The 24,871-nt window shown below is 47.2% G+C and overlaps 1 protein-coding gene across 2 annotated transcripts in view; it reads right to left on the bottom strand.

Moving 5' to 3' along the window:
- The window catches only part of LOC147903661 (protein CURVATURE THYLAKOID 1C, chloroplastic-like), a 42,207-nt gene that overhangs the window by 5,780 nt on the left and 11,556 nt on the right, over nucleotides 1-24,871 (bottom strand). For both annotated transcript variants that reach the window (XM_087372913.1, XM_087372914.1), the window contains 2 exons: nucleotides 1,712-1,809; nucleotides 1,277-1,363 (listed from right to left, as the gene is read on the bottom strand). In XM_087372913.1, the coding sequence (XP_087229039.1) occupies nucleotides 1,277-1,363; nucleotides 1,712-1,809 (185 nt within the window). The remainder of the gene's footprint in view (nucleotides 1-1,276; nucleotides 1,364-1,711; nucleotides 1,810-24,871) is intronic.

The raw sequence follows: 24,871 nt of genomic DNA, 5'->3' as shown, positions 1-24,871 counted from the left end.
CTCACAAATACAAATCCACACACCCACACATACTTGAGCATCCACTAGTTTTTGTTAGCACTCCAGAGATGAAGGGCAGACTCATCTATGACAAAGGCTAGCACTAAAGGAGGAGGCTAATCAAAAAGTGCATTCAAGCTACAATTGCTTGTGGAGACTATCATGGTTTCATTTTAGTCTCCCCCAAACAAGCATGCCTCAGCAAAAAATGCTTGCACAATCTAGCTGATGGGGCGACGCACCACTTAAGATAGAAAGAATTTATTGCAGTATCAGCAAGCTACAACAAGGACAAAACCTGACTTCAGATCTTATTAATCCGTCTCATTTTCAAGATTTCTATTCATGAGTCTTTTTCTCTATTCAAATGTCTCACAATGATATTAGCAAGCTGCAACATGGACAAAAACTGATTTCAAATCTGATGAATAATCCGTCTCATTTTCAGGATTTCTATTCATGTGTCTTTCTCTATTCAAATGTCTCACATTGTGAGAATGCCTTCACCGAAGGATTAATCCTTGAAGAACCCTGCTGGGTCTTACATTTGAGTTCTCTGGGAACAACGTAGCATCTACCTGAGATACCCTAAGCAGTGAGTTGGGTTCTAAGGAAACAGGCTGGTTTTTAGCCAGATATATTTTCTCTTTTTCCCATGATCAGCGCATTTTGGATTGCTGAATTGCATGGTTAATTCTCAAGATTTGATCAAAGGTCCTTTTCTCAGTGATTTTTTAACATAGCATCTACCTGCTAAGAGCAGACATTGATATGTTCCTAAAAGTCTATGGGCCTGTTCGATGATGCTCCTGGTATGGTAACATTATATATACTGAACATGATTGTGGGATATAGAATATCCAAACAGCATCATGGCTCTCATGATCACCAAGGCCCTTTTCCTTTGAGTCTGACAAGGCAAAAAGCCATGCTGTCCACTGGTCGCACTAAAATGGACACACCCAGCTCACCAATATCCGCATACACTGTAACTGTCCATAAAACCGCCATAGTAAGGGCAGGCAACCTCTGTATATAATTTCGACCAATTGAACTAAAATTTTTTGGTGATCTGATTGTCTTGATGTGTGATAGTATCACACTGCATCCAGTGGCATCCACCCATCATCCAAGGTCACTGTGACTAGCCACTAAGTTGTCTACCTTGACAAATTGTTAGAAATACAGCGATAATACTCCAAACAAAATAATATGACAATAATGACTGCACCCAGGTCCTCTTCGAGAATACATTGCAATGCCAGATGTTACATACACTGACAAGGCCTGTGGATGCCCATACAAAAAGGAAAGCTGCAAATCCCAAACTGCCAAGGGCTAGCTTGTCTTCAGTCTTGTCCCACTAGATTTCAAACACCATAAACAAATATCAGTATCACACAATCAGAGGTCATGTGCAGAGCAAGATTCTGCAATAACATTTCAGCAGCAGAAACCAGCTTTAAAAATGCTGTGAATAAGGCCATAAATGGAAACGAAACAGCAACAAATCTGCACGACAACACATGGTTGCACCCCAAAGATGCGGAAATGTAGAAGCAACCAAGCAGGCACATGATCACATAATCCATGCATGATTCTTGTGTGCAAAGTTCAAACTAAACCTTTGTGAGACTAGAATATATCCAATCGTGCAAATTTACATATACCTTGCGTGCAAACTAAGCTGAAACTCAAAAACAGAACTTACAGCCTCCTGAAGACTCTTCAAAGCATCTGCCACAAGTTTGTTTGGATCAAACGAATCGTCTGTTGCCATGACTACAAACTTAACACCTGGTCTTCTTCCTGACAAACATAAACTATGTCAGCAAGGACCACAGCATTGCATCTAAGATACATCCATGCAACATGTGATGTCACTCACATTGTGCACACTGAATTGAAACATGTGACACATAATTTTATAGGACGCTGCATCATTATTGCATCTATTTTCATGTCCACATATACAAGCCTGTTAAGAGAGCAAGCAAAGGCCCACTTGAGCATCCATTTATACAAAGGTCTTCGTACTGAGTTTCTTTGGCACTCCAAAGGTGAAGGGCAGACTCAGCCGTGACAAAGGTTAGCAATAAAGGAGAGAGGCTAATCAAAAGTTAGTCCACATTCTCTTCATTCAAGCTACAATTGCTTGTGGAGACTAAACAATTTCATTTTAGTGTCTCCCAAAAAAAAATGTTGACAAGTTTAAGGTTTAGGATTGTGGAGGATTGTTGACAAGTTGTGGAGGATCCATCATGTCTTCACATGGGACATGGTGGCATCATGTTTTTTCCAAAGAGATGATCTCCTTAGCCTACTTGATAGATGGAGAGCATGTCATCAGCTAGGACATCCAAGATTGCTCCCCCCTAGCTTGATGGTGCCTCGAGCTTTCGCCAAAGGTCAGCATTTGGGAGACAATAGCCAGCCTCATGGCTTGGAATATCTGGGTAGCACAGTGCATCCTTGTGATCGGGGGGCACCTGGCTTCAGCTACTCTTGTCAATCTTTGGCATGACATCATCTGAGCAAGCCACAAAGGGTTCTAGGAAGACTGCTCACAGATGAGAGCGATTCTACGAGGCATGGTCATTCACATTTTCACGGATTGATTTTCCATTGGTTATGTAATCATCCATGCTAACTATTGGCTGCAGGGAGCTAGGACCCTGAGAGGCAGGCTGCAAGACAGCCAGCACTTTTATTTGAATGCCTTTTGGATTGCTGAACCTTAACATCATAAAAGACAATCTAGTAAAATATATGTGTAGCATAACATAGGCTTCCTAAAAAAGAGTGTGAAGAGTCGCACTTGAAAAGGTATGGGTATCCCAAGTGTAAGTCTGTAACCCTCGTAAAGGGTGGGACCCTTTATGAAAGGGCATATAGTCTAGTGGTAATTGAAAGCGTTCCTCCTCCATAAAGTTGTGACTCTTGTGAAATGTTATGCCTCATGGGAAGCGTCCTGCCAAAAGGAGCCCACCAAAAATGAGATACCGTCCGCCCATCAAAACATCCATGATGTCAGAAGAAAAAAAGGTCATATCCCCACTTGTTAACCCCCAAATGAGGAGAGCCTGGCGCAATCACTCGTAGAATGATAGGGGGATTATAGAGGGAGAGGCGCTGCCATGTGGCAGCACACAAATTGCCGCATGGGCAGCACATGTTCATCTTCTTTGAGTTGTAATTATTGTGTTTAATGAGGATCCACCCACAAAAGTAGATCTTGTAGAATGATAAGGGGCATTATGCAAAGAAAGGCTGCCATGTCGCAGCACACAGGTTGCCACATGGGCAGCACATGGTCATCTTCTTTGAGTACCCACAGGAGCAGATCTATCCACAGGACAGCATGGCCCAATTGGTGGTCATGATATTGACCACCCATTTGGCCACACATGGAACTTTGTATGGGGTGGGATAGCGGCCCCAGATAAGGCTGTGCAGAGGCCCGCAACTACGGAGGCATTTAACCCTAGTTACGGGCAGAAGTGTTAGTGCAAAGCCTGGCCAAATGGAGCCATGGATAGGTGGTTTTATAGGCCCCAACCAGGAGCTGGTTGGCAAATGTACAGACTGGTTCAGTGTCATGATCCGTGACCTATTCCTTTCCTTAGACCTATGGATGGTGGGACGAATGGACACTTGTGGAAGGGTATGCCCTTTTGATGGACACTTCCCATGAGGCACAACCCTTCACAAGAGACAAATTCATATGAACAGGACTCCTACTTGTACTGTTGTAATGCACCTCTCATCAAGGGTCACACCCTTCATAAGGGGTACACAACTCTTCATGCACATACCTTTTGGGAGCACACACCTTTTCATGTGTGGCTCTTCACTCTCTCTTTTTTTTTTAAACAGAGAAAAGAGCTTTCTATTAATGCTTGAAAACAAAACCATACAAGTCAGCTGGGCGCCGACCAGAAAATCCCTCCAGCTTGGCACAAGCCAGCCTGCATCCCGGAAACCCAGCTCACTACCTAGGGTGCCTCCGGGATAGGGGCTAGCAACCAAGGGGGGGAACTATACAACAAGAGAATCCCTCGCAGCGTGAGAATGTAAAAAAAACCTACATGCAATGCACGTTGCAGAAACGCTCCCGCCTTTCGGCGATCACTCTATAGTTGATGCCCCGCGCTCCCAGATGGAGCGCAGAGTATAGCTGATAGCCTGCCAAATAGCAACCAGAGTGGTTGCCGGTGGACCCCGATGACCTCCCACCACTAGGCTGCAGCGTGCAACCCAGATGTTCCATGCTGTGATGCTGGCCACTGTTTCCCACACACCATCCTTAAGAGCCGAGGGAGGACGGTGTCTCGCTGGAGGTGCAACTCAATCCGATGAATGCTCTGTCTGTGTATCCTGTAGGCTAGGGAAACCTCATCAATGTGGAAGGCATGACCCTCCTCCATCAACAAGGCTGCCATGCCCCAGGTAAAGTCCCGGTGAATATCCTGCATCCAAGCCACAATCCGAAGGGAGCCTAGCCAGATTCTTTAAACACTCGGGCAGCTCCAAAGGTAGTGCGGGATCATCTCCAAGACGCCCTCCGTGCAATTATAACAACGCACATCCACCCTCATCTACTCCAACCAAGGGCCAATGGGCAGACCCCCACGAGCAGTCAATCAAAAGAAGTATGAGATCTTCCGGGGTCGAAGGTTGGACCAGAGCCTCGTCCAAAACCGAGAGCGCACCTCCTGAGAAACCTGCTGCTTGTTGAAAATGGGGAGAGGGTGAGAGACACTCAATCACAGGTTAGAGACAAGAGCTGAGGCACGAACTGATGTTGATAGATTGTGCAATCATAGCAAGTACATAGCCTCATTTATAGGCTGGGCAAGCCTTATCTTCCCACACAGACACCTCATAGATGAGGTCACACACAAGAGAATCTAGATCCTATAATCTAGGGGAGGAATCACACCTACCACATGAGGTGGCACAAGTGGCCTCAAGATTCTTCACACACAATTGTAGGACACTCCTAGGACTCTAGGACCACACACACTAGGACTCCGATTCCAACAAACCCCCCCTTCGAAGCTAGGGTGAGAACCTATGACATCATTCAGACTGTGCATCCCAGGCAATCCCAGAGGCTAACAACTGAGCATAATTCAGAGGTTGAACCAAGCACTCTCATGGCTTAGGTGTCAATGTGATCAGAGACTCAAATCTGAGCATGGATGCATGACCAGCTCATAGGTCTAGGGAGTACACCAACATCCTGGAACTCGACCAGGCCTAATAAAGGAAAGACATAACAACCCCCCTGTCTCCTAACTGGGTACATGGAAATAAGTGGAGCCTTTTATAGGACAAGGCACACAAAATGACAAATTATTACATCATTTTAGGGGCAGAGTACCTTACACACACATGACTCTAGAAAGCCCACTCTTCATCTATCACCTCATGGAGGGATAGACCAGAAACAGCAACAGTGCAGGCTTGTTCCTCAGGTCCAGAAGGTGTAGCTTCATCGTCTTCGTCCTCGCTCTGCTCCGCAACCAGATTGGCATGTTCTTTGGCTTGTACCTTTGCCATCTTCTTGAAGCAACGATCCTTTGGATGGCCAAGCTTTTGACAGCAATTACATTTAAGAGGTTTTCCTTTCTTCTTGGGCTTATTCTTGAGAAAGAATGCTTTGCCAGACTCAAAGGAAGATTCTGCTTTCTCTGTAAGCCTACGGTCCTCATCAATGAGATGAGCTACCATATCCTTAAAGCTCATATTGCGACTGACTCTTAGGACAGCAAGGATCTCATTGTACTTAGAAATGTCTTCAATACTTGAGAGAAGTACAGCAACTTGATCATCATCTTCAACAATGGCTCGGATGGCAGATAATTGTTGGAGAATTGACCCAAGATTGCTCAAGTGTTCATTGAGGGTTTCAGTTTCCTTCATCTTGAGCTTGAAGAGTTTTTGTTTGAGAAAGACTTTGGAATTATTGATCTTATTTCCAAACAAATTCTCTAATTTTTCCCAAACGTCATTTGCAATCTTATCAAGATCCACATGGTGGATAAGGTTGTCAGCTAAAGCTAGGCCAATGATAGCCATTGCTTTATCATTTTGGTTCTCCCACCAACTGATTCTAGCATCATCACTTTGGGGTTTTGGATCCTTGCCATTGGTGATATTCCATATCCCTTCTCGCATAAGAAGAAGCCGGAGTTTCGTCTGCCAAGTTGGGAAATTGCTCCCTGAGAATTTCTCGATGAACGAGGAGTTTTTTATGCTATCCATTGGTGGGAAGGTCTTAGCTGTTATTACAGCCAGTGTCTAAATCCCTTACAATGTTTACTCAAATTTTGCAAAAAAGGCCCCAAATTTTACATGCCTGAGGCTTCAATTCTGGGTAAGGAAGTAAAATCAATGCATGTTTGCGAACAATAGATAGTACAAACAGAAAAGCCCCAATTTGTTGCAGAATAGTACCCGTTGTAGAAGATCTAGACCGCAAGAGTGAACCCACGAACTGAAAGAGCAAATCTGCAATTTCTGCCTTCGTGCTGTTGCCTGAGAGAGATTTCAGATCATGGACATGGATCCCAAAACAATAAGTGAAATGTTGTTGGAGAACTCCCACGACATTGTTGAAATGAACTCCGTGGTTGAACAGAAACATATCATACACACGATCTGACGATGACGAAGACCCAGCTGATGATGTGGCGTAATCAAGTCTTATATTTTTTAGTCGGATTTTCCAAGCAGGCAAGGAACTTTGTTATGAATCATAGCGATGGCAAGGCAGCTAATTATATTTGACTGACGCATGAATCTCTGCCGCATATTTAAGCCGTTAGTATCGGTTCAAACCACCGCCAAACCTCCACAAAAAGCCTCGCATTGCAGTCTTCAGAGACTGTAGCTTCTGCGTTGACGGAAGAACTTGAGAAGGTAATTTTTCCTGGAATAGCGTGAATTAGACCGATAATCAGACAGGCTCCGTCGTGAGGACGAGCTTTCATCAACTAAGACAAGCGAGGCAAACGATCGCAAACGTATTTCAACAGGAAGAGAGGAGAGCTAAGAGGCAGAGTAGCAATGGGCAGAACTGGAACGGCCTGCTGGTCAGCAACGTGGAGATGGCGACGTGTGAGTCGATGGCCACGGCCAGCTTCATGCTCGCCGCGTGACTTTTTGTCACTTATCCAAGACACGTCTCCGGATCTATGCACCTTTCTCTTACATCTTGACGAGCGGTGGAGACATACGGCAATGTTATCGCAGAGACAAGGCTCAGTCAAGGAAGACCCGCTCTGATACCAACTGTTGAAAATGGGGAGAGGGTGAGAGACACTCAATCACAGGTTAGAGACAAGAGCTGAGGCACGAACTGATGTTGATAGATTGTGTAATCATAGCAAGTACATAGCCTCATTTATAGGTTGGGCAAGCCTTATCTTCCCACACAAACACCTCATAGATGAGGTCACACACAAGAGAATCTAGATCCTATAAACTAGGGGAGGAATCACACCTACCACATGAGGTCGCACAAGTGGCCTCAAGATTCTTCACACTCACACAACTGTAGGACACTCCTAGGACTCTAGGACCACACACACTAGGACTCTGATTCCAACACTGCTCCACCCAGTCTCTCTCTCTCAAAGAGTCCAAGTTGATGTCTCCATTTGTAGTCGTCGTCCAATCCGTGTCGTGTAGGAGAAGAAGGGTATCTCCTCCAACCTCTCTGTGTGGCCTACCTTGGACGGCCAAAACCACTCTTCTAGGTCCCACTAAATCTCCCGAAGGGGGCAGCCCTCCCAAAGCCACAATTGCCACCGAGGATCTCCTGATTCGGGATGTTGGGGAGGTCAATAACCCATGCCTTGCCTCGATGGCCCCCTATCCTGATCAGTTGCCAGTGTAATGAGTCCAGGCTCCCATTCATCTTTGGGTCTTCCTCTGACAGCGACTGGAGAAGTCCCCCTGTCCCTACTCTAAAGAAGCTAACTTAACCACTGTCGTGCAGCATCATGACCCACAGAGGAACACCTGACCTAGAGAACTATCCCAGCCATCTACCGTATGCCTAGGTCTGCAAAGCATCCCTCCTTCCCTCTAGTATGGCTCCGCCGTCTCTGCCTCATCCTGTGCCCTGCTCATCACAAGTGAGAGATAGCCCTCAGGCACGCCTCAGGGTCACCCTATGAAAGCACCAACAGAAAGCAATGTACCAAGCCATGGTTAAAAGAACTTGATTGGCTACAAGAGCCCTCCCTGCTAGAGAGAGTTTGGTTGAGCTCCAATATAGAAGCTTCCGCCGCACGCTCTCCAAAACCGGAGCAAAGGCGATCATCCTCAGTTAAACCATCAATCTCCAGCACCAATGTGATGAACTGAGAGATGTAGGAAGACAAGGAGCCCGTTTGCTCCAACTGTCGGAGTTTTGAACGTGCTTGGAAGTCCACATTGACAGGTATGAACTGCTTACGGAGCACGTGTTCAAAACATTCCCATGTTAACACACTTTTGCCGTCCTTTAAGCGTCTTTGCCACCATAGAAAAGCTGTATCCTTGAGGAGGGAGGCTGCCAAGGCGATCTTTTTGCCTTCAATGAGGTCAACAGTATCAAAATACATGCGCATTTTTGCGAGCCATTGGTCAACTGTTCAGTGATTGCGTTGACCAGTGTAGGTTTCCGGAAGTTTGATGTCAAGTCTTTTAGTTTTGGAAGCTTGAAGTAAACGGTAGAGGGCACGTAGTTCAGTGTTTTCTACCTCTGGTGGGAATGAATCTGCATAGTCTTCTAGTTGCGTCACGTCATTCTCTGTATGTGTGTGGTACTGCGAGAATCTTGAAGTTGTTGGACTTTCTAGACCAAGTCGGAGATGCTGTCCTGAAGCTGGGAAATTTGAAGTTGCAGTAGTGTTTCGCCTTGTACGTTGACTTCAGGGGTCTTTTTTGGACTTGAGTCTTTGATCTCTGGAGAGGCTTCACGCGAGCGTTGCGACATATCGGAGATCCCTGTGAGAAAAGCGTGAACTTGCGCTCTAGTTTGTACCATTCCTGGAAGAAGATTCGGGCTGCTCCCTAAGGTTGGTCATGTTGGAGGGGGCAGGCAAGGCAGGATAGAACCACCCGTGGAAGTCTGGTAAAGGAGGTCCTGTCTGAGGTAACACTGGTGATGCCGAAAGTGGTGTTACTGCTCGTGAGAGGACAGGAGTAGGTTGCAGAGTCCACGGATCTGAGAAGGGATAAGGAGCTGCTGTCGGAAGTGGAGGATATCCAGGAGAAGGAGTGCCTTCAGAGTGTAAATACTATCTTGGGGAAGGTACAACCTGTATAGGAGGATATCTGGGAGCTGAAGGAGGTGGAGAGTACCCTGGAGATGCCGAAGGTGAGGGGTAAAATTCTCTCCAAAGATGGACAGCAAACTCTTGAGGAATATCGGGTTCTGGGTATCTTCGTGTCTCGTGGAACACAACCTGGACTGTGCTGAGGAAGTAATGTAACTGAGGTGCCTCATGCAGAAGATATAGGATGTGGTCCAAATCACTAGGAGGGCACGTGACACAGAAAACCCACGATGCAAAAGCTTCGAAATGGGCTGGTTGTGCAATCTGAACACGATATTGTGTGGTAGATGATGCCTGAGGTGTCCTTGAAATGCCGGGTGAATTACCAAGGGTTTCCATGCTTTAAGGGAGCGTCTTTCATTTGCTGTAATTTGATAATGACAAGAGAATCCTTAAAAGCAGAACGGAAAGACTCCACCTGGCAATGATTTAATCTGCCAAATTGTTGCGTAGAAGACCGCAGATCTGGGCCTGGTATTTTAACAGGCTGTCTTCATCGCGATAGGAGGCTGAAACTGCTGCTGATCTGGCAGGAAAATGTAGCGAACCAAGGAGAGCAGGCTATCAATGGCGCAACAGGCTGCAAGTACCCGAGTCTGGATCGCAATAGGGCTGGCGCACCAGGCTGCTGCTGTCATGGCGAAAATCTGTTTGCATGCTGTTTTGTGATCGAAGGGCTGGCTGGTGCTGTGCTCACGTTGCAGGCTGGAAAGGAGCAGGGCTGCAAAACCAGCGGGGCTGCAAAGGCAAGGTAACTGGCAGCGAAAAAGGCGAGGGGCTGGCAGCGAAAATGGCACGGCTGGCAGCGAGATGGTGCGTGAAGGCTGGTACCTAAAAGGTGTGCCTATTTGAAGGGGTGTGACCCTTGGAATAGGTGCACCTTTTCATGAAGGGCTGTGTCCTTGTTTTTAAAAGGGGTTTCCCTACATGAATAGGTGTGTCCTTTTGTCCACGATGGGGTGTGTCCCTTGCGTGAGGAGTCGAGACTCTTCATCAAAAGGTGTGTCCGATGGTGGAAAAGGTGTGTCCCTTGGTTTTGGGACAGCCCAAGCACCTAAAAAGACACGATTTTTGTCGTGTCCATTCACATCAACTCGTGATGTGTGGGAGATGGAGAGGCCATAGATGACTTTAGGCAGGGTTGGCGCTAAAAATTTTTACGCTCATCCTCTCCATCTCTTCCATGCACAATGTGCACGGATATCCTTCTAGCAGAAAAGATGTATTAGATCGGCGCTAGAAGGTGGGGGGCATTTCCTACAGACAGGAGCGAATTTTGCTCTGATACCACTGTAAGAAATCCTAGATTTACTATATTTAGAAATGTGCTAAGGAACTGAAATTAGACTGAAAATAGCAGAGAACAAGGAATAATTGTATTGCTTGAATGTCTGTAGGGTATCCGTTGTGTGTCATCCATACAATTGGGCCTCTCTTATATAGAGAGTGAAGAGTCACACATGAAAAAGGTGTGTACTCCAAAGTGTGTGTGCATGAAGAGGTGTGTACCCCTTGTGAAGGGTGTGACCCTTGATGAGAGGGTACATTACAATAGGAATGTCTCTTCAATAGGATGTCTCTTGTGAAGGGTTGTGCCTCATAGGAAGTGTCCCGTCGAAAGGGCATACCCTTCCACAAGTGTCCATTCATCAAAACCATCCATAAGTCTAGAAATAGAGAAAGGAATACATCACAGATCGTGACACAAACCTATCAGCACGCTGTTGAAGCATCCAATAGTGATCTCCACCTCTGGGGACGGACGGACACGGCAATGTCAAACCCCTCTACCCACAGCTTCTCCTTCACCCTTGTCTTTCTTCTACGATTCCTCTCGCCTTATTTTTGTCACTTTTTCTTTTTCTTTCCAGCTTTGGTCCACTTTCCTTCGGGATCGGAACCCCACTTGCATGGGGTAGTGGGCAACACGCTTCCACGCAACATCACGCGCTATGATCTTAGCTTCACTAGAATTACACACTCCCCCCACACCAAGGGAGCCACTGGGATTCTGTTTTCAAGAGGAATCTCGAACTCCTAGCTCATATCGTTTCGGAGTATTAGTTTGGTACTTCCATTCCATTCAAGTCTTTCCTCTCAGCTACGGAACCTGAAACAATCAATGTAGTTAAAGACTTTACCACCAGCCCAACCATCATATAGAAATTATCCATTTCTACCAGATCCCCTCTGAGAACCCGTTTGCCCAAGGATTGAAGAGGCCCGTAGGGAACCGAGGTAAGTGCCGGCACAACGAAATTTATACCAGAGAATGGCACTTTAATGAAAAGGGTTCCCAACACCCAAGGGGTCTGGTACTCCTGTTGATGATGCCGATGTTGCTAGCTATAAGCCCGCTGAGGTCTCACTACTTGTGTAGTACTCTGTTGTCCCTAGTGCATCTGCCGATGAGGGGGAGGGGGGGCTCGTCTCTGACCTCTAGGGCAATCCCATGCCACATGTCCCATTAGGCGACATCGAAGGCTTGGCCCAAGAGCCCCGAGATCTCTACCCTCTAGCGCAGCTCCCCCCCATCCAATGTCTCGAGGTAGAACTCCTTCGAGAGGGACTCTCGGCACTCCACCACTAGTCCACGTTTGGGGACCCCGTCCTCTGCTACCACTGGTGATGCTATGTTCGGTGGGAACTCCAGCACCGTGCTAAAAGCTCGACCAATAGACGGGAGAATGGCTCTATACTCTCTCGGGGGCCCCAGGAAGCGGAGCATCCCCGAAAAGCAGGGTACACAAGGGAAAAGACATACGAAGTGTGTGTGAGCCAAGGAAGATCAAGCTCTGTTCCACAAGGGACAGGGTGGTCTCCATACAGCATAGCTGAAGGAGAAAGACTCCCCTACCATCCTAGATATGGTCACCTTCCAGTGCTAAGCTCGTCTGGATCCACTACCAATCATTTTTGGGTTTCTCTTTTTGAATCTTTGGGCACAAATTTATTGTTCAGCTCAGTCTATCACCCAAAATCAAATGGACAAACTGAAAGAGTTAACTAACTCTTGAAAGAAATGCTATAAAGACGTATACTCCAGGTGATGAACATGTTCCTCCTTCACGCAACTATGTTCTAGAAATTGAAGATAATTATGTTATCCTTATCCCTGAGCGTATGCTGGAGCATCGATGAAAAAGCTAACATGAAAATCACGAGAGGCTATTTATAGCCGAACGAATAGAAGCGGTACCACGCGGAGCATTGTCGTTTCCATTGCCATCATATTGTTGGGAATGGAACGAAAGAGTGGTTGGCCAAAAAGGATGCAAAAGCACCGGCTTTTACCATCACCTTTGTGGTGGCTCTTCTAGCCCCGCCTGCTTCAGCTACCAATGCAGTTCTGCTTGCTTTGAATGCCGTCCTATCGGTGGTCTATGAAGATAAGGAGGACACGCTCGACAAGCAGAAAAAGGCTCTCATTCGAGCCTATTAACGTGGGAGTTCAGAAGATGCTATTTTCCATCAGCTAGCCAAGAAGATGGGGTGCACCGTAGTGCCTCATGAGCTTGCGGTGGACGGATTCACACCCGGGCTACGCACTCAAATCACACATAAGGCCAGAAAATATTTCAGAGTTTAGAAGGCCTCTTTTCAATGGACTTCATCCTCACACCGTTATTAGGATGCAACATGATGTTGGATATCTAGTGGTTCCGAGAGTACTCACATGTTTACATGTTCCGGTAGGAAATAGCCCAATGACTCATAACATCACTGATGTGAAGTCCACCTCATTCATTAGCTTCCAGCATCCTGCACTAGCTGTGACTAACATGGATCCACACCATGTACTAAAGACAGTAAAAGAAAGAAAGAAAGAAAGAAAGAAAGTTTATTAAAGTCTTCGGAAGGCCGATGGGTCTATGAGACTGTGAAAATCCTGATACAACGAGCTGTGGTAGTGGAGCTACTAAACGAGCGTCCATACCAATGCAAAATGCAAAAAATGTAAAAATGCAGAATGGCAGTACTAAGTCCTAAGTACAACATAGTCATGTCGATGGTCGACTATATATCAATCTCAGCATCATCATCAATATCATCATCATCCCCAACAACAGCAAGATATCAAGATGGATGAGGCAGTGGAGGCATGAAGTCGGCAATAGAGTGATGTCGCCCACTCAGAGGTGCGGTCCTGGCACGTCTCCCGGTCGTAGCTCTGCGTCTAACCAGGGCTACTGTGACCCTCGTCGGTCGGGCTCCGACTCTAAACAAGGAGGGGATGTCTCCAAGTGTGATCTGTGTGTCGACCCTCTATCTGAGCTGTCGAGTCACGGGCTCCGGGTCACGGTCATGTCGAGGCCTCATCTCGTTGGGGTCCATGTGATCTAGCTGAAAGAACTCCGTGATAGAGCTCTGAGAGGGATCAACCAAGGAAGAAGTCTGCTCCTGTCTCTGTGCTCGGAGTATCCTCTCGCGGTGTCTAAGTGCCTCATGAATAAAACCTGCCAAACACCGTTGGTCTGGGTAGAAGAGGAAATGGGCTAAAATCCCATAACTATCTCTGAAGAGGCAATGGAAACGTCCTCGGATCTCATAGTACACAAGACACCTGAAGATGAAATGCTCCTCTGTCTCAACCTCCTATATGTCACATAGTATGCATATGCGCCGCTCCTTGGGTAGTCGCTCTGCTCTACCGCTCTCGATGCGAAGTCTGTGTGAAGAGACCCGGAATTGCCCAAGAGAGATCCTCATCGAGTGAGGTGGGTGAATCTGTGTGTATCCTGGTGGGTCAATGAAACCCTCTGCTGTGATATGTAAGAAGTGATCTCTGTAGAAGCTAAGCTTCACTGGGAGTTCACTCGGTTCCAACCGGGTCCGAAAAGTGTACAGCTGTAGTAGATCCTCACGGATAACCTAGTTGACCTCGTGTGATAAGAGAGGAGAGAACGGAGCATCCATGCTATACTGGAAGGGAGGTAGTCTATCCATGTGGAGCCCCAGTCACTCAAACCATCTCTCTGTACGTGCATACCAGCACCTCTGATCTCCTCCTGCTGCAAGTGCCATAGAAGAGGATAGAGCTATCCATGGTAGCCTGCTACGCCCCGAGGTGTAATCCCATATTCCCTAACTCAATACAGATATGTGATGACCTGAAATGCAGCATCTAGCTATAAAGGGGGTGACCCAAACTCAGCCTAAATGATCTGGTGAGGAACGGATGACTTACCACGAATCATCCGTGATAGCATGAGAACATGTAGCCGCTCCACATGGGCCCACTCTATATCTGACAAGTCTGGCCCCCAACAAGGGCTGCCGTACATCCCCGCTGGACAAGCCAAGGAGTCAAAAAGCAACCCCTTGGTGCGTGGATCCTGAAAGTATGAGCAAAAGCACTACCTCTCTAGCCTGGCCAATGAGGCATACCCTCTACTCAAGCGTGCCTGCATCGCGGGTCTTATAGTGAAGCTCGGTCCGGAGAAGATAACCCCAAGATAAGTGTATGATGAAACTATCTCAACAGATGACCTCGCAAATGTGAACAGCTCTTGACGCATGATGGCTCAAGATGTATTGAAGATCATGACCTTGGTTTTACCCAGGTTGACCTTCAAATCATGAGACTCACAAAAGGACTGTAGTGCGTCTAGGTGTCTCTGAAGCCCCTCTGCTGAGGAAGACAAGAGAGCCACGTCATCTGCATAGAGCAAAATCTGGATCAGCGTGCCCGCAAGAGAGCAACCTACACCCCCTTGTGTCTGCATCACTGTCTCAAGCTCGTCAATGTAGAGGCCAAACAAGGTAGGCGACAAAGGACACCCTTGTTTGACCCCGATGGTACTCATGATCTCGTCTGTCCACCCGGATCCTGCCCGAAATCTGCCAGAAACTCTCGTAAAGTGCCATGACAGCCCAAATGATCTCCTGGTCATAACCCAAGTCCTGTAGGCGCCGTATGAGGCAGGCTCTCGAGACCGTGTCAAATGCCTTGCGAAAATCCACAAAGCAACAATAAACCCTCTGCTTCCGTGACCTCGCCTCCTCGATGATACATTTGAGCGTCAGAATGTGGTCCATGGTTCCACGATCACGCCAGAATCCGACCTGTCCTGCTGCTCTGAGTCCTCGACACTCTGCAAGTCTGCTAACCTAGAAGTCAAGTACTGATGCATAAATCTTGGATATGACATGTCCAATCATAATGGTCCTGTAGTTCTCCGGGCTCATGGGATCCCCTGCCTTGTGGATGGGTGAGATAGTGTTAATGGTCCAAGTGTGTGGAAATCCCAAACAAACCGCTTCATTAAAAAGCTTTGCTAAGATCAGGGCTAGGAGGTTAATCCCATATGCAATGAACTCAGTGCATAGTCCCTCATGATCCTTCGCTCGGCCATTATGAAGTTTCATTACAGCATCCTTTAACCCTCCTCTAGTGAAGAGGGTGCAGGATGTGGGACGAGGCATGTGTGAGAGGCTAGGGACTGGCTGATTTGGGATGTCATAAAGTGTACGTGCATAATCAAACCAGATCTGGGTGTCATTGAGTGGCGGAGGGGACCGTCCTTCTAGAAATCTCCGCCAGAAGTCCTTAGAGTTGTTACTAAACAAAATGTTCAGTAGCTCCTCCTCGTTTTGACGAACGAATTCTAGTTTCTTCCTCCGTACCAGTCTACGGTATTCACGTAGCATATCTGGTGCGCTCGGAAGACTGTTTTTGGTTTCGAATCTGAGTTGACGGCGTAAGGCCTTACACTCATCATCGTACCAACTATTACAGGGTACGGTTCCAGGGGGTGGTGGGCGGGTGGAGCGGATGGTGTGGGGAAAAGCGTGAATGGCAGCCTCGTGTAGTGAGTGGATGACAAGGGCAGCACGATCCTCTAAAAGGGGTATGAAGTCAATATAAGCGAGAAGTATGTACACACGGCCAGAGTAAGAAGGTGAGTGATCCCGATCAAAGCGTATATCGTGGTAGGTGGAGTAAGCACTGAGTGGGGTAGAAGGTGCTGTACTAAGGGAGGTGGAGATGCGAATGAAAAGGTATGTATGATCAGCCCCTGGGGGAAGAGGTGCTACAGTGAAGTCAATAATGCGAGATGTGAAGACAGGGGATCCCATGATGTAATCAACACCAATGAAGCCCCCCCCATGTGGAAAGCATCTGAAACCACCAAAAGCGAGCCATCTCTCAAGACCATTATAGATAATGAGATCATGTATCCTGCCTAGGTCTAATAGGGCCTGCCCATAGGATGAGAATGGTCCTCGCCTGTCGGCCGAAACCCGTAGCATACCTGCCTCCTCAAGGTCAACATCTGCTAGTAGAGTGGAATCATCTCTGAAATCAAGAAGTGGTACCTGACGGGCCCTTGTCCTCGCATTGAAGTCCCCCACTAGAAGGACTTCTCCGCGGCTAGAAAAGTCAACGATGGACTGATAAAGGGCAACAAATGGAGATGTCTCATCATCACCTCGAATATATCTGGCAAAGTGGGAGGTCTCCGGGGGAAAGTAGCAAACTGCGAAAAACCAGATCCTGGCTGTCCATGTGTCGTATCCGGATCCAAAGAAATCTCGAATGTGTATCTCTCTGCTCTACTGAAATGATCCCCCGAAGTGTGGATCTGAAAAGAACTACAACTCCACCTGAACCTCGAACTCCTCCTGTACCCCTCATCTCATCTCTATAGGTAGACTCCCATGTATATCCACTGACTATTGGAAGAGGGCGCTCTGGACTCTGATGTGTCTTTGTATAGAAGACTATGTCGTGACCTGTATAGGATTCCGAGAAGTTCCCTGGTTCTGACCATAAGGTACCATTACAGTTCCAAATGGTGCAGGTCTCGGATATCTGAGTCTCATAGACCCCGCTTCCCTATGTAGGGGAGGGGGCAGGTGTCCTACGGGGGCCTGTAAGAAGTCGTCCCTCTCGTACCACTGCCCACTTCCCCTCCTTCCGGGCCTGATCCCGCTGCTGCAGCAAAGAGCGCCTCTCCTCAACCTGTAGAGGTGTGAGGTCCTCATTCATAGAGATCGCTGGCTGATCTCGAAGGACTGACCTGCGTCGTAGAGCTGAAAGTCATGCCTGAGTGTCATGAAATCGTATGATCAGGGGTTGCTCTCAGTTGGGATCTCTCCCCACCCGCCATGCCCTCTCTATCCTATGCTCAGCCACACCCAGGGTAGCGGTCACGAACGCAGTCGCATCTACCATCGATGTAGCCTCAGTGCGTGGGATCCCGCGTACTCTGATGTTGAGAGCCTTACTGGCTCTCTGCTGCTGCTCCATGAGGGTAGCCGAAACGGTGACCCTTGCGGGTTTCTGTTTGGCCAAGTCAACCCATCTGGAAGTCTCCTCAATAGCAGATTGCATGCTCGCAATCTGTGCCTCGACCACCGGGGTACTCCCTAGGGCAATGTGTATGGCTGTGACCTCCTGTCGGAGCTGCATAATATCCTGTCTGAGTCCCTCAATAAGACCCGCCTGCTCCCAAATGGCCCTAGCCTGCTCCCGAATGATGCGGCTCTGCTCCTGGTTGAAGCGGACCTGCTCCCGTGCAAAGCAAGCCAGCTCCATCTCACGCTCACGGAAAATATGTATCTCCGTGAGCAGGGTCTCACGGGCCCCTGGTGTATCAGTCCACCCATGTCCATGCTGAAACTGTGGTGACTGTGGCATGAAAGAGTGGGACTGAGTCCGGAAACTAGACGGTGGCTGAGTGAACGGAGATGACAGTGGAATGGATGAGGCAGTCCCAACGGGGTGTGGGAGGGTGGGCTGACTGAGAGGGAGAGGGGAGAGTGAAGCGTAATGTGGCACAGTGTATGACACCTCCGAAGTAAGGGTCATAAGCTGTGCGAGAGCTGTAACAGGAGAAGAGGGAAAGGGAACAACAACCGGCGCCATGGGCATGAGTATGTCACTGATCGTAGATGTAGATGGAGCTGAGACTGGAACTAGAGCTGGGCCTGAAGCGGGGACTGAAGTCGAAGTAGAGACAGAGATAGAGGGAGCTGAGGTTGGAGCTGAAAACGAAACTGACACTGTAGCGGGAGTTGAGGTTGAGGTTGAGGTTGAGGTTGAGGTTGAGGTTGAGGTAGAGATAGAGGCTGAAGAGGCTGAGGCGGGTCCTACCTTTCCCTTGCTGTCTACCCCGAGTCCACTTCGGTTGTAACGTGTGTTCATATTGAATAGATAAGTCATATTGAATATGACAAATCACACTGAAGGTGAATGGTCACGTTCAATGTGACATAGATTCACTGAAGGTACCAAAGGCTATATTGAAGATAGCACTATAAATAATGTGGTCACGTTGAAGGTGACTAGAGCTATACTGAAGATAGCATATATGGTGATCAGCCATGGTAAGAGCTCCGAACTGTGAATAACCATGTGCACATGATTTGTAGAGGATAACCAGCCGGGTTGTGATGTGATGTCACAAGAACTCACACAAAGAAAACTCACACGTGTGGTCAATAAACATGTAATCAGAATATATGAAAACAGATATATCCAATAATGATCCAAAAATGTACTGGAGAAAGATATATTACACTCGTGAGAAATACAGCAGATCTGAACAGAAATGGAGAGAGAGAGAGAGAGAGTGCAAACCACACACAAACTGAACTGGAAAGGATAGAAAGAGACAAGAGAGACTGCAAGGGATCTCAGGACAAAACCCCTCAACTGCTGGCACAACTGGTGCTCCACACTGAGATGATACAAGAGAGGAAAGGGGGGCCTATATATAGCAGCCACTTCCCCTAGTCGGCTGGTCATGTGGGCTGGTCCACAGACCTAGATGGGGCCAAGGCCCTCCAGCACATGGAGGGCTGGCACACAGCCCTATAAAGGGGCTGAAACCCCTGCCTATGGGGCTGACTCAGAAGCTCCTAGGGGCCGACCCCCTCAGCCCTATAAAGAGGCTGCTAGACAGCCATACAGAGGGCTGAACACCCCCCCTCCCAAGCATAGCAGCAGGCCTAGGGGGCCGACCAGCAGGTTAGCCCACCTCAGCCTATAAAAGGCCTCCACAGGGCAGCTCTCCTCCTCAAAGGGTGGCCACGAAGGCCCCCAAGGCTAGCCAGCACAAAGTGCCTCAACAAGGGCTGCCTCGCAGCAACCAGCAGACCATAAAGGAGCCCTAGACAGAGGCGGACCCTCCTGGGAGCCCTACTAGCGGTGCACCACCATGGTGGCCCCAAGCGGCCTCCACACAGGAAGATCTAGCCTACTCTATACTAGGCTAACCTCACGAGGGGGCGGACACACCCACAACCAAGGCCCTCACTGATGACCTAAGTTCTAACCTATCTATTTGACATCAGGAGATGCTGACCTCCAACAACACCCTGTCAGCTTCTTCTCTTCTTTTGTACGATCTGTTCAGTGGATGGGTTCTTCACATGTCACATGAGTTGATGGCTGCTGGATTTGTTAGTGCCTCTGCTGCTCCTCACTGCTGCCTTCGGTCCACCTTCTCTAGTGTCTGGATGCACTTTTCGAGGCTGGAATGCTGTCACTGCTGCACTCTGCAATGCAGTTTTTCTTGCTGTGTTTTGCTATGCATGCCCCGCTCTAATGGTCCCCCCCCCCCCCCCTCCCAACCCCCAAACCACAACGGGGGGACTTTATATAGAGGGCTGGATGCCCACAAGTCGGTATAGAGGCCACCTCCCCGTCTGTAAGCCCCCATATGAGGAGAGCATTGGGGGGGTGAACCTGGGGTTTGAGAGAATGCCACATGGCCAGCATCATGGCTACCGTGGGGGCAGGGATCAGGCAAAGCAAAGAGAGTATAAGGGGCTGCCACATGGACAGCATCAAGGTTGTCATGTGTACAGTGACACATCCCAGCACTCCTGGAACCTCTGATCTGCAAGCAAACACAAGAACACACACAACATGAGAAAACTCAGCAGGCTGCTCACCACCCAACCATGACATCTACGGGATGTGATCCCGAATCACAGGAGATGTCCCCTCCGAGCCACGAGCTGAACTTCTGGCACGAACTCCCAACCAGATCCAAACCAGCCTGGTGTCCCATACCACCAGGTGGCGCTGTGAAGCCTGGGATCTACTGCTGGGCCTTGGGCTACGCTATGATGCAGGCGCGCGTCCGCAACTCAATCCAGGATCAGACCTAGCACCTGGGAACGAAACTTGCTCCCTTCGGCTCCTGAGAACTGAACCTCCAGGCCCCTTATATAGACTCGGGCCCCAAGCGCCAAAAATAGCGAAGACCTCTAACTGGTTTGTACCCTTGCCACTCAACCCGAGAATCAAGCCTGCCTAGCTCTAAGCCTCCCCAAGCTACCTGAGCTAGTCTAGTGTACCCAGTACACGTTGGATAGCAATCCGTGCACATGACATAGTTCCCCTCCTCTAAGAACTCACTCCTAAGTTCGCTAAAAAATCCGGGAATGTCCTCTGGAGGTTCTGTAATGTCTCCCATGTTGCATCCTCCTCAACACGATCCTTCCACTTGATCTTGTATTCCATGATAGTTCGATTACAAATCGGTCTTTCACGAAATTCAAGAATACACTCGGGTTCGTGTGGAATAAAAGTCAAATCTATAACGTCTATTATATCTTGAGGAGAAACAAGTTGATCATCCGCACCCAAGACTTCTTTCAGTCTACTGACATGAAGACTGGATGTACTTTAACATCAGGAGGCAATTCTAGTCTATATGCAACTGGTACAATTCTTTTAATGACCTTGAACGGACCACAGTATCTGGGGGATAACTTCGGAACCAAACCAGTACTTAGGCTCTTGGATTCCTTGGGAATTCGCAAATATACCATCATTCCCTCATAGAACTCTCGAGGTGAACGATGTCTATTAGCATGAAATCTGTCCCGATCTTGGGCACTTCTAATAGACTCCTTGGCAAACTGCAACATTTCTTGCATGTCTAGCAAGAAGGTCTTTGCAGATCATTTTGGATTCCCTTTAACCCAACCATAACTGGTGACTTAGCTTGAAACCCGTACATAAGCATAAAAGGACTGTAACCAGTACTCGAATGCTTTGCACTATTATAAGCAAATTCTATCATAAGTAGATAATCTTCCCATGAAGACTGTCTCTTAGAAACATATGCCCAACCATATCTTCAACCAATTGGTTGACCTTCTCTGTACTGCCATCGGATTGTGCCTGATCTGAGGAACTCATACTTAGAGTAGTTTCTAACTTCTCAAAAACAAGTGTCCAAAAGTTACTTGTAAACTTTGAGTCCCTGTCATTGACTATGTCAGAGGGCAAGCCATACAGCTTAAACAAGTGGTCCACAAACTCGTGAGCCAGCTGAACAGCTGAAATAGTTGTTCTAGTAGGTAAGAATCTAGCCATTTTTGTCAGACGGTCAACTATGACCCAAATGGAGTCGTAACCCTTGCGCGTTCGAGGCAAACCAATAATAAAATTCATGGAAATACTTTCCCATTTATTACCTGGAATCTGCAATGGCTGTAATAAACCCGCACTTCTAAGGCGTTCTGCCTTAGTAACCTGACAAACCCGGCAACCTACCACATAGTTTTCAATAAATGCACGCATCTTAGGCCAATAAAAGGTATGCTTCACAAGAGACAGAGTCCGATGTATACCCGGATGTCCAGCACTAGGAGCATCATGACACTCCCAGAGAATCTTGGATTGAAGTTCCAAATTTTTCCATTCCGGAACAGCAAGCTGTTCCTAATCATCCACTAACCTCCCGCCACCTGTACTGTAGGGGGCACAATCCCTGAGTCCTGCTCAACCATGGAGCTCCCATCTTGGACTTTCTGCCAATAAGAACTGAAATGACTATTAGTTGCGCAAAGCCCTCTCAAGGATTGAAATAGGTCTGAAGATATTTTCGTAAATGACATAGCATTTACAAACTTGACTTGACTTAAGGCATCCGCCACACTATTCAACGAACCCTTGCGATAACGTATTTCAAAATCAAAATCTTGCATTAATTCTGCCCATCTAGCTTTCCATCCCCTCAATTCAGTCCCATCACACACATACTTGATTGACTGATGATCGGTCAATACAAGAAACTTCGAACCATACAAGTAGTGTCTCCAAACCTTAAGGGCATACACTACTGCATAGAGTTCTTTTTCTAGTATGGGCCAACCATATTGGGTGTCGTCTAGCTTCTTACTCTCAAAAGCTACAGGTCTGTCCTCTTGGAATAAAGCTGCCCCGATCACAAAATCACTCGCATCGGCCTCTAAAACATAAGGCCGAGTAGGATCGGGTAATGCAAGAACAGGTGCTTCCTTGATAGTTAACTTCAAGGTTTCAAAAGCCTTGTTCAATGCATCATTCCAAGAGATCGGCTAGGTAGACCTGCGTCCACGACCTTTCAATATGTTTGTCAGGGGTGCCGTGATGTGTGAATAATCACGCACAGACTTCCGTAGAAATACCGTAAATCCTAGGAAAGAACAAAGTTGTTTCACACTCTGAGGGATAGGCCATTCTAAAACCTTCTGGATACGATCCAGATCAATGCTTATACCTTCAGAAGAAATCTTGTGTCTCATAAAGAAGTCACATTTACTCATCTTGGCATAGAGCTTATGCTGTCTTAGAATAACTAAGACAATCCAGAGATGTCCTATGTGACCCTCTAGCGTTCCGCTATATACCAAGATGTCATCTAAGAACACTACAACGAATTTGCCCAGAAAATCTCGGAACAAATCGTTCATCATTTGCTGGAAGGTAGCAGGAGCATTGGTCAGACCAAAAGGTAATACAAGAAACTCGTAGTGGCCATACCTAGTTCGGAATGCGGTTCTATCTATGTGTTTAGCATAGATACGGATTTGGTGATAACCCGTTCGCAAATCAATCTTAGTGAAATACTTCGCTCCGGCCAAACAGTCTATTAAATCATCGGAACGAGGTAGAGGGTATCGATTCTTAATTGTCACTTTATTCAATCGTTTATAATCTATAAACATTCTCCATGTAAAATCTTTCTTCTTTCTTAAGAGGACAGGTGCTCCCCAAGGTGATTTACTCGGGCGAATATAGGCCATATTCAAGTAATCCTGTAGCTGTGAAGCTAACTCATCTTCCTCAAGCTGGCTCATCCTATAAGGTGGAACACTAATAGGTTGAGCCCCAGGTACTAAGTCTATGCGATGATCTACTGCCTGTTCTGGAGGTAAACCTTCCGGCAGTTGAGCAGGGAATACATCCAGAAAATCATCTAACAACGTTCTCAATTCACGGTGTTCAAACACAATTAAATCATTCTTGTTATTAACGGAGACAACAAATGAAGAAAGTGAAATCAAAACACACTGATAGACATCATAATGAGAAGTGTTTAATATATTCCGAAGCTGCATCGCATATATAATAGGTCCCTGAGAAGAGGGAATATTATCACACTGAATACAAAATTGGGTGTCCTTATCCAAAAAAGAAAGAGTATGGTCCTTCCATCCAATCCGAATATCGTGGGTTTTAAACCACTCTATTCCGATCAACAAGTCCACATGCTCCAAGTGCATGACATAGCACATAAGAGCAACTGTGTAGTCTTAAATCCGGATAGTAAGGGCTTCAATCTTGTGATCCCAAAACTGCTTCCCAGCTAGAAGCTGCACCTCATAGGTGTGATCGCTAGGTATCATGGACAACCCCATCTTCTGCGCAAGTTTGTAATCAACAAAGTTGTGAGAGCTGCCCGGGTCAAAGAGAATGTGAACTCTTTGTTCCCTAACTTCTCCATAAACTCGAAAAAGATCATGGGAACCAAATAACAAAGTATTAAAAGTGCAATCACAAGAAAGTGGGCAGGTAATGACATTTACAGAAATACCTATCATCGCAACTTGATTAGCTCCCTTGGCTTTGGTACCCGGACCCGCCTGGAGCTTCGATCCCAACACTTGCTTCTGGTTCTTGCGCTTAGGACAATCATTCTTAGTGTGGCCCCGCTCCTCACAAAAGAAGCAACGTCCTTCCTTCTTTAGCTTCAAGGTACAAAGGAAACGGGCACGACCATTCTTCGCCTGAGTCAAATGTTTCTTAGAGGCGTTGTCTATAGACTTCGTCTCCCCGGTACCAATGGTAGACTGGAAGAACTTCCGCTTGTTCTTCCCACCCGTGTCGGCAACTGTGGTTCCCTTTGCACTGGCCATGGCATCATCATAAATACGCGCGTAATTCATGGCCTCTTGCAACATGGTACACTTGTTGTTCTTGATCTGTAACTTGTAGGAGTCAGGCAAACCATCCACAAAGAAACCTAACAAGGTCACTGGATCCATCTTTGTAGCTTTGGTCTGCAAATCCCGAAACCTCTGAAGATAAACCTCAAAAGTCAAATTCAGCTTGGACATATCGAGGGCTTTAAGCTTGCCTACGATATCGTAATCTTCCTCCTTCTTCAAAAACTCTTTCCTGAAGACCCCTTCAAATTCGATCCATGTTGCAGGCTTGGGCTGGAGTTCCTTCCACCAGAATAAAGCCTTTCCTGACATAAACCCGGCTACAAGCTGTATTTTCTTCTCATCTATATAAGGTTGAA

Source organism: Dipteris shenzhenensis, chromosome 3 (genome assembly GCF_047967505.1).
Source record: "Dipteris shenzhenensis isolate YYH24624 ecotype China chromosome 3, Dip_SZ_1.0, whole genome shotgun sequence".
In the NCBI taxonomy this organism is placed as follows: Eukaryota; Viridiplantae; Streptophyta; class Polypodiopsida; order Gleicheniales; family Dipteridaceae; genus Dipteris; species Dipteris shenzhenensis.
This window is presented reverse-complemented; position numbering and strand designations above follow the sequence as displayed.